Source organism: Delphinapterus leucas, chromosome 15, assembly GCF_059928025.1.
Source record: "Delphinapterus leucas isolate spDelLeu-1000000601 "Yukka" chromosome 15, BTC_Dleu_Yukka2, whole genome shotgun sequence".
Classification (NCBI taxonomy): Eukaryota; Metazoa; Chordata; class Mammalia; order Artiodactyla; family Monodontidae; genus Delphinapterus; species Delphinapterus leucas.
Window position 1 is genome coordinate 39,869,111 of NC_143143.1, and position 10,257 is coordinate 39,879,367.

The 10,257-nt window shown below is 46.9% G+C and overlaps 1 protein-coding gene across 1 annotated transcript; it reads left to right on the forward strand.

Annotated features, from left to right (window-relative positions):
- The first annotated feature begins 6,550 nt into the window (after window positions 1-6,550).
- On the forward strand, window positions 6,551-8,790 carry SCP2D1 (SCP2 sterol binding domain containing 1). Its single transcript, XM_022594817.2, has one exon. The coding sequence runs from the start codon at window positions 7,040-7,042 to the stop codon at window positions 7,508-7,510; it is 471 nt and encodes a 156-aa protein (XP_022450525.1). The 5' UTR covers window positions 6,551-7,039; the 3' UTR covers window positions 7,511-8,790.
- Window positions 8,791-10,257: the final 1,467 nt, after the last annotated feature.

Genomic DNA, 10,257 nt, shown 5'->3' on the forward strand with positions numbered 1-10,257 from the left:
TTTGGGTTTATCCTGCCTGAGACTCCCTGCACTTCCTGGACTTGGGTGGCTAGTTCCTTTCCCATGTTAGGGAAGTTTTCGACTATAATCTCTTCAAATATTTTCTCAGGTCCTTTCTCTCTCTCTTCTCCTTCTGGGACCCCTATAATGCAAATGTTGGTGCGTTTAATGTTGTCCCAGAGGTCTCTTAGGCTGTCTTCATTTCTTTTCATTCTTTTTTCTTTATTCTGTTCCCCAGCAGTGAATTCCACCATTCTGTCTTCCAGGTCACTTATCCGTTCTTCTGCCTCAGTTATTCTGCTATTGATTCCTTCTAGTGTAGTTTTCATTTCAGTTATTGTATTGTTCATCTATGTTTGTTGGTTCTTTAATTCTCCTAGGTGTTTGTTCTTTAATTCTTCTAGGTCTTTGTTAGACATTTCTTGCATCTTCTCAATCTTTGCCTCAATTCTTTTTCCTGAGGTCCTAGGTCATCCTCACTATCAGTATTCTGAATTCTTTTTCTGGAAGGTTGCCTATCTCCATTTAGTTGTTTTTCTGGGGGTTTATCTTGTTCCTTCATCTGGTACATAGTCCTCTGCCTTTTCATTTTGTTTATCTTTCTGTGAATGTGGTTTTTTTCCACAGGCTGCAGGATTGTAGTTCTTCTTGCTTCTGCTGTCTGCCCTCTGGTGCATGAGGCTATCTAAGGGGTTTGTGCAAGCTTCCTGATGGGAGGTACTGGCATAACATCTTTGATATTCATTCCTGTTGTGTCTATCAGTAAAAGTCCTCATTTTTAAAAAAAAAATATTTATTTATTTAGGCTGCTCCGGGTCTTAGTTGAGCACGCGAGATCTTCCTTGCCATGTGTGGGATCTTTAGTTGTGGCCTGAGGACTGTTAGTTGCAGCATATGGACTTTTTAGCTGCTGCATGTGGACTTCTTAGTTGCAGCATGTGGACTGTTAGTTGCAGCACGTGAACTCTTAGTTGCAGCATGCATGTGGGATCTAGTTCCCTGAGCAGGGATCGAATCTGGATCCCTGCATTGGAAGTGTGGATTCTTACCCACTGGACCACCAGGAAAGTCCCAGGTCCTCATTTGTTTTTTAAAAATATTTATTTATTTTAGTTTTGGGCTGTGTCATGTCTTAGTTGTGGCACGTGGGATCTTTGTTGTGTTGCACAGGCTTCTCTCTAGTTGTGGTGTGGACTCCAGAGTGTATGTGCTCAGTAGTTGCAGCGTGCAGGCTTAGTTGCCCCATGGCATGTGGGATCTTATTTCCCTGACAAGGGATCAAACCCATGTCTCTTGCATTGGAAGGCGGATTCCTAACTATTGGACCACCAGGGATGTCCCAATCAGGTCCTCATTTTTAAATGAATAATTACAAGATCTTTGCAGACTCTCTTTACATTTGGGCTTCTGTTACGTGTATACAGTTGTGGTAACCACTGTTAAAGACTTGTACAAAACAGGCATCACTCATGCTTGTCTGTCAGAGATCTTGTTCTTTGGTTTTCACCCCCACCCCCCTCCCAGTTTCGCATTGATAAATCTTTCAAAACTGCCGAGAGAATTTACGAAGATTTGTCCCATAGGCACAGTGTTTTTGACTTGCTGAGTTCAGGAAAACTTAGGGGCCGACCCAGCTCTTACGATTAATTGCATCTGACTTTTTTCCAGGGGGTCGTCAGCAGTTTATCCTTCACAGGTCTCACATCCAGTCCAAGCTGTGCATTAGTGGGAGTTGTCTTTTTACTTTCCTCTGCTCTGGTGGGGTGACCACAATCCATAACAGTGAGTGGGGAAAAAGGAAAGAAAATAAGAATAAAGCGGCATTTCCTCCACAATAACTAAATGCCAGTGCTCGGCTTATTGGACCACTTTATCCCTTAGACTTAGCTTGAGATTTTAACTAGGCTGTTTCCAAAACTCAAAGCACACTGCATGGTTCCGGCTTTGTTCTTGGACAAATTAGCGCAGCTGGAACTACATTTCCCAGAATTCCCCTCCCTGCAGACTTCTGGGGTTAGCGTGGGCACTGACCTCGTGGGAGCCTTGGGAGACAAAAGTGATGCAACATGTGTGTCTTTCTACTGGAAAAAGGTGGGCGCGGGTGCTCAGGTGCCGTTGAGCTCGAGGGAGCATCCCGGGTCCGGCTGGCTTGCCTCGTGGGCAAGGGCTTCCTCTGCCGCTGACCACTTCCCCAGTGTCTGGGATGGGCTGCCGCCGCGCTGCTCTCAGACTCGGCCCCTGTGTAGCCAGCTCCTTACCCAACGTGGGGAAGGTCACATCTCTCTAACAGGTCCGTGATCTGTGCCATTCTTACCCCTGCCCCTCGGTGGTCTCCTGAGTGGAGACACCCTCCTCAGAGGATGCGCAGTGTTCACTCTTGGTTCTCCCTTTTCCTTCCCAACACGCCGATTGGGTTCCACGCTCCTCCACGCAGCCAGGAGGTTAGGGAAAGCTGATTGAGTCCTGCCTCAAAGGTGACTTGGTGAACCTGTCCACTGAAAAAAAATGCACAACCTAAAAGCGAGGATTATGTTTTATCTGGTGGACAAAACTGAGGACTTAAGCCTGGGAGATAGCCTCTCAGTTGGCTCTGGGGACTGTTCTGAAGAGGTGAGGGAGCAGCCAGCATATATAGGAGTTTTGCAACAACAACAAACAAACCCAATAAAACCAGGTAGTGTAACATCAAAAGGTTACTGTTCATTAAAGAAAACCTGACACCTCAAGTTAAGGAATTTAGTTGCTTTCCTTTGTATGGGAAGATCCTGAGATCATTCCTTTGATATGTACCTCAGCTCTCTAGGGTGGTTATCCTGCTTTTCTCCATCCTGAATCCCTTCAGGGTGCACCGTCAGAGTTGGCTGTAGTGGCTGAGGGCTTGATGGCCACGACATCCTTGGTTTACTGATCTGGCAGGTGACATTTTCTAGCCACAGACCTAAGCTGATCCTGGTAAGTGTAAGGAACACCGTCCTAGCCAGTGAGATGGGGGCAAAGTCGCCAAAGGACTTGGGGAGAATACGCCCTTCCGGTAAAGAGAGAAGTGTAGGAGAAAATGGCTCTCTTTGTTGTTCTACTGAATGTAGCCCCAAAGTGTTGCCGCCACAAGGGTCACTGGCCTTAGAAGAACGTGCAGCAGGATGATGGAAGGAAGGACCCTGGGTCCTTGAAGACTCATTGAGCTGCTCAAGGAACCAACCCTGGAGTAGCCAACGCCTCCCGCTTGCCTGGGACTTGCCGGATTTAGCACTGAAGGTCCTGTGTCCTGGGAAACCCCGGTCCTGAGCCTGCCTGGTGGTCCGTCCCTCTAGCCCTGCCTTAGGACTTCTTTAATGGGAGATAATTCCCTTTACTGTTGAAGCCCGTTGAGTTGTGGCTGTTTTTGGTGCTTGTAGCTGAAAGCATTCTAGATGGTGTAGGACAGTAAAAGAACACGGCTTTTGTTTCTGACAGTGTTTATAAAAGAGGTATTGTATTCTGAATAATGTCAACATCACTGGAAAAGTGCACTGCTTTTCGTAGAAACTTTGTGTTTTTGTTTGTTCAAATCAGTTTTATTAATTTATGGGCAGGCATAACTTACACATTTTATCTAATTAAAAAAAAAGTTACCACTTGGACATACATATGGCATATGGAAAGATAAGTATAACTGTTTTATTTTAAGTATTTGCCTGTCTTTGGGCCTTTAGCTGTTTCTTAAAATAAGAAGCCCTTACATTGGCCAGTGATGCCTTTTGGGAGTGTAAGAAAGGGGTGATCTCTGTTCTATATATTTAAAAGTCTAAGTTACTGGGACTTTAAAAATATATTTGTGCATGAGTTTGGTGTAGTTCAGTGACTTTTTTTCCAGAAAGAAAGGCTTCCAGGGCTTGGCACTGTCTTCCTGTGGGTGTAGTTTATTAATATCATTATTGATCTTTGCCCTTTCCTTTGTCTACACCTGTCTTAGCTTGGGCTGCTATAATAAAAATACCATGGACTGGATAGCTTATAAACAACAGAAATTTACTTCTCACAGTTCTGGGGGCTGGAAGTCCCAGATCAGGGTGCCAGCCTCTTGGGAGAGCCCCATTACATGTTGCAGGCTGTGGATGTCTCATTGTATCCTCATGTTAGAGAGCCGAGAGGGGAAGCAAGGTCTCCTGTGACTCAGGGCAGTAATCACACTCATGAGGGCCCCACCCTCATGACCTCATCCAATCCTAATTACCTCCCACTTCCTAGGACCATCACATGGTGAGGTTAGGGTTTTAGCATGTGAATTTGGGGGTTGTACAAATATTTAACCCATAACATTCTGCCCCTGATCCCCCAAAATTCATGTTCTTTTTGCATGTAAAATACATTCATTCCATTCTCCGACCCCTCCAAATCTTAGCTTGTTACAGCATCAACTCTAAAGTCGAAATTATATCTAAATATCATCTAAATCAGATATGAGTGATGCTCAAGATATGGTTCATTCTGAGGCAGAATCCGTCACCAGCTGTGAACCTGTCAAGCCAAACGAGTTATGTGTTTCCAAAATACAACAATGGAACTGGCATAGGATAGACACTTTCATTGCAAAAGTGAGAAATAGGGGGAAGAAGGAAGGGGGTATGGGTCCCAAGCAAATCCAAAACCTGGCAAGGCAAACTATGGGATCTTAAGTCTGGAGTACAATGCTCTCTTTGGCTCCATGCTCTGCCCTTCAGGTTGACTGGGTAATAGTCCCAGATCCGCTGGGGCAGAGGTGCTGTCTCCATAGCTCTCAGAGGCAGGGGTCTCACCCCCAGGGCTGTGCTAGATGATCCCACTCCCACTACTTTGGGCAGATGCCATCTGGCCTGTTGAAAACAAGGCATTCACCCCCTTTTTGAAACCAAGGAGGCAGCCTTGGTCTCTGAATTGCCTTTAGGATCACCCTTCCCTTGCTTTTCTTAGCCAAATCTTTAAGCTCTGCTTCCTTTTTGCTTATGAATTCTATCTTGAAGTCGTTCCTGCCTTCTCACATTTTGCTACAGTCAGTCAGGAGGAGCCAAGCCTCACCTTCCACACTGTGCTTAGAGATCACGTCAGCTAAATATCCAATTTCATTACTGGCAAGTTCTACCTTCCATAGAACACTAGAACATGGCCACAGTTCGGCCAAGTTCTTTGCCATTTTATAACAAGGATGGTCCTTCCTCTGGTTTCCAATAATGTGTTCCTCATTTCTGTCTGAGACCTCATTAGAATGGCCTTTACCGCCCATATTTCCACCAACATTCTGTTCACGATTATTTAGGTAGTCCCAGAGAAAGTTGAGGCTTTCTCTACAGCTCTGAACCCATCCTAAATTGCTGGTCCATTAAATCATGAGCTCAATAAATGCTTATCGTTTTAAGCCATTGAGTTTGGGGGTGGTTCTGCAGCGTTATCACAGCAATTGATAACGAAGACACCTTTTATCCATCAGGGACAGCTGAATGGGCTGTCTGAAGGAGTTACATATGTTGGCTTTACAGGCAGTCATACCTTATACACTTTCACTCAGAAGTTACCCAATAATCACCCACTTAGGCATGCTTGTGTCCTATTTAAAAATAAATGTTACTGGACCATTTTAAGTACGTATGTGCGTCTTTAGGCCTTTAGCCTTGTCCAAAAATGGGGTGCCCACCTGAACCAGATCCCACCAATGGGAGCTGGTCTCTGTTCCATATAGGTAACAGTCTCAAGTGAGTTATTGGGGGTTTTGGGAAGAGATTTTCGTATGAGTTTGGTGTAATTCAGTGGTTAAAGATGGAGCAGCATCCCCTAGATGACCATGTAACTTCTTTACAACAGTTAGGATGATGCTGGGGTTGCTTCCCAGGATGCTGATGGGTAATCGCATGTGACTACCTAAATTTAAATTAATTAGAGCTAAGTAAACTTAACTCAGCTCCTCAGTCGTACTAGCCATATGTGAGTCTCAACAGCTACCGCTTTGAACAACCCAGACCCTGAACATTTTCATTATCTCAGAAAATTCTGTTGGGCGGTGCTGGTCTCAACGCTTGTGTTCAACTTTCTTATTTACAGAATCTCTTTGGTCTAAACTTCTAGTTTCTACTGACTATTTGATTCTGACAGCCTCTCACTCTGTACCCTCTGGGAAAAATGAGTTATTATTGTCTAGGTTATCAACTCAAGCTAGTCTGTTTTGACACCTGCAATGTTAAATATTCTCTTTGTTACAGGTCACAAAGCTAAGCATTAAAGTGGAGTCTTTATTTGTTTATGTATACTGACAGAGGGAGCACCCCTTCTGCCAGGCAGAGTGAGGCTTGCGAGGGAGAGAGGGCAGCGGAGAGAACCAGTTTGAGTTTTAAAAACCCTAACAGCACTTCCCTGGTGGTGCAGTGGTTAAGAATCCGCCTGCCAATGCAGGGGACACGGGTTCGATCCCTGGGCCGGGAAGATCCCACATGCCGCGAAGCAACTAAGCCCATGCACCACAACTACCGAGCCTGCCGCTCTAGAGCCCGCGAGCCACAATTACTGAGCCCACTTGCCACAACTACTGAGCTTCATAGCAAGAGAAGCCACCGCAGTGAGAAGCCCGCGCACCTCAACAGAGTAGCCCCTGCTCGCTGCAACTAGAGAAAGCCTGCGTGCAGCCACGAAGACCCAATGCAGCCAAAAATAAATAAATAATAAATAAATAAATAAAATAAATTTATTAAATAAAAAAAAAAAGAGTTGAAAAGACAGAGCTCATGTCACCAAAGAACCTTCTGGGGCCAGTTTCTCTTATTCCCAACATGGGGTCCAGACCTCTCTGGGCTGGGCTTGTGGGACCTTGTGGTTTGGGGGGTGGTGGTGTGGAGCTGCCTCACAATGACCTGTCTGAGCCCTCACCCCATGTCACATTTTAGCATCTGTTTGGCCAATAAGACTGCGGCACACAAACCAGTCTTATTCCCCACTTGGCCTCTCCTTTTATGTCACAATATGAACTTGTGGATATTAATCTGGCTACAGCTGCTTACAAACCAGTTGGCAAGGTCAAGAGGACCAGCACAGTAAGATGTGGAAGAGAATCGACCGTCAACTCAAGATCAAAGCAGGGGATGGGCCTCAGGCAAGCCAGCTCAAGGAATTGGGTCCAGCTCAGGAACTCACTGTGCCACACCCTGTAGCGCTGTCAGAATTCCAGAGCTTCCCTGTGTTTGAGGACATCAGTCATCACATCAAAGAAGTGGGGGCCCAGCTGGTAAAGAAAGTCAATGCCATCTTTCAGCTGGACATCACCAAGGATGGGAAGACCATTCTGCAGTGGACCATTGATCTGAAGAATGGCTCTGGGAGCATGTATCCAGGACCCGCCAGGCTCCCAGCGGACACTGTCTTCACAATCCCGGAGCCTGTCTTTATGGCGCTGGTTTTGGGCAAAATGAACCCTCAGAAGGCTTTCCTTGCTGGCAAGCTCAAAGTGAGCGGCAAAGTTCTGCTTGGCCAGAAGCTGGAGAGGGTTTTCAAAGACTGGGCTAAGTACTGAGCCTGCAAAAATACCAAGGAAATGACCAGCACTTCCCTCCGATTATAATGTTGAGCGGAAATCACGCTTCAGCTGAAGATTAAAACAAAAAGTATTCAATATTTTTTCTCCAATTCTTCCTATTCAAGTTTAATCAATTTTTCTGCTGATGTGTAAATTTGGAGCGAGGGTTCTAGAGCAGTAAAGAGTGTTGGAGTGTATCATCTAAAATCTTTGTCTTTTTCTTTTCTTAGGTTCATTTATGTCATAATATGCTAGGGTGAAAGCCCCAGGTAGAGAAATGGGTGGTTTTGACGGTTGGATTTAAATGGTCCAGTGATTGAGTTCCTGGGACTTTTGTTTTGTTTTGAGTCTGGTGCTTTGGGAAAGAAGTGGTAACCACCACTGTGCAGGTCTGCATTCCAGTCGGTAGCTTGGTTCTTCGAGGAGACCTTAACGCGGGTGGCAGCGTTCTAAGAGGGTGGGTTCCAGAGCTGTGTGGATGGAGTGAGGCCATCGAGAAGATGCACTCTTGGCGTAGTGTGACTTCTGATGGATTTAATTCCAGGAGAGTCAAAGGGCTTGAACGATGTTCTAGGCTATTTGTGTTTAAACCAGAACATGTTTCAGATTGCCTGGAAGCCCAGATTGCTGGACCCCCCCTCAGAGTTTCAACTCTGTAGGTCTGGACTGGGGAGATGTGCATCCCCGGGTGATGCTGGTGGGACCACCCTTGCAGAACGCCTCCTGCCGTTCATGCATAGCTCTCGGTATTGATCATAACTATTCTACTCTAGACCCACACGATACTGCCATCATATAAAGATCTGCTGCAGGCAGATTACACAGCCCACCTGTGGGCCATTTCTGGAGTGTCAGGAGCTTGTGTGCACAACATTTTTTTTTTTTTTTTTTTGGCGGTACGCGGGCCTCTCACTGTTGTGGCCTCTCCCGTTGTGGCTCAGGACGTGCAGGCTCAGCGGCCATGGCTCACGGGCCCAGCTGCTCTGCGGCACGTGGGATCCTCCCGGACCGGGGCACGAACCCGTGTTCCCTGCATCGGCAGGCGGACCCTCAACCACTGCGCCACCAGGGAAGCCCCGCTCAGAGCATCTTACAAAATCAGAGGTCATGCTGGGAGACTTTCCCTGCTGGGAACCCTCTCCATACACTGGGAGGACTGGAATGAAGTGGCTGCAGCCTGATGTGGCCTCCTTGTGAGTGTGTGGATCATTTGTTCCCATGTGACCAGTGTGTACCTTATCTTGTAGGTTAAATACACACAGTGTGGACCCTCTGAAACCTGCATGGGAGCTCCATGAAAATGGCCATGATCTATAACACATGCCTACCAAACGATCCAGCTGTTCCATTCCTAGGCATTTTCCCAAGTACAAAAATTTGTACGTGAATGTTCACAGCAGCTGTATTTGTGATTGTCCCAAACTGTAAATAAACCAAATGTCCATCAATGGATGGACAAATCATGGTCTGTCGTATCCTGGAATAGTACTCAGCCATGAAACGGGATGAGTTTTTGAAGTGGGCACAAGTACACAATGGATGTCAGAACTGTGCCGAGTGAACGAAGCCAGAGAAAACCAAGTATGTACCATATGATTCTGTTTACGTAACATAGTAGAGAGTGCCAGCTGTAGTGGCAGAAAGAAGATCAGTGGTTGCCAGGAGACAGGGATGGATGGGGAGTGGGTAGGGCTGGGGGGTATTATAAATGGCTATGAGGAAACTGGGGGGTGATGGATATACGTCCTGATTGTGGTGATGTTTTCACAGGTGTATATGTAGGTCAAACATCAAATTGTGCACTTTATATACACGTAGGCAGCTTATTATGTATCAGTATAACTCAATAACACTGTTTTAAAAGCCTCCTGCCTTCATTCAAAATGAAGTTGTTGTAAGAGAATTTAAGACTTAATGCTTCTCTGGGTATGAGTCATCTGACCTCATCGTGTGTCTGTCTTCCACTTTCACTGACCTGATGCCCCCACACAGGCTCCCTAAGTTCTCCATGTCGGAACGAGGCAGAGCGAGCGCTCACTGCTGACAAAATCTCATCCTCTCAGAGGGATGCGAAGAGACCATTTGTTGAGTTGACGCTTAGCGCTGTGGTCAGGAGTCGCTGACGGTTTGGGTGGGGGACGTGGAACACCCCCTAGTTTCTTGGCTCACCTGGGTCACTCGGCAGGTGAGGAGGGGTGAGCAGTATGGTGTTGCTGCCAGCGCCCCCACCCAGGGCCATGGTGGGCATCTCAGAGGCTTCAGATGATATCAGATACCGTTGACCTCCACGCTTACCTTACCTGGTCCAGGCCCCGCTGTTCAAGCTGTATTAGAAGCATCAGGCACAGCTGCGCAGGCGTTTGGGGGCTGCTTTTAGGGACATGGCTCGCCCGAGCCTGTTCCCTGAGCGGTCCTCTTCGTACCTCTGGGGATTGGTCCTAAGACGGGGTTGCTTGGAGCTGGGGAGGGGGTGGGGAGGGGAGTCAGGATGGGAGGGGTTACAGAGGGTCGTTCCTGGACTGGCATCTGACCACAGGCTGGAAGGGACCTGTGACCCATCATCACTTGGGACAGAAACATGACTCAAACCAGTTAGGTTCCTTCCTCAGGACTTCAGAGCTGGGAAGCTGAGAGATTGAGCTACAAGCGGGCCGTGGGGACAGAACCCGAAAGACTGGGATGTAGGAGGGGCGCCTGCCGTGGTAGGAGCTGGACAGGAGGGCCAAGCCTTGAATGAGGAGGGG

What these genes read in the sequence shown, in the direction of transcription:
- SCP2D1 (XM_022594817.2), top strand. Translation starts at nt 7,040, where the DNA reads ATGTGGAAGAGAATCGACCGTCAACTCAAGATCAAAGCAGGGGATGGG.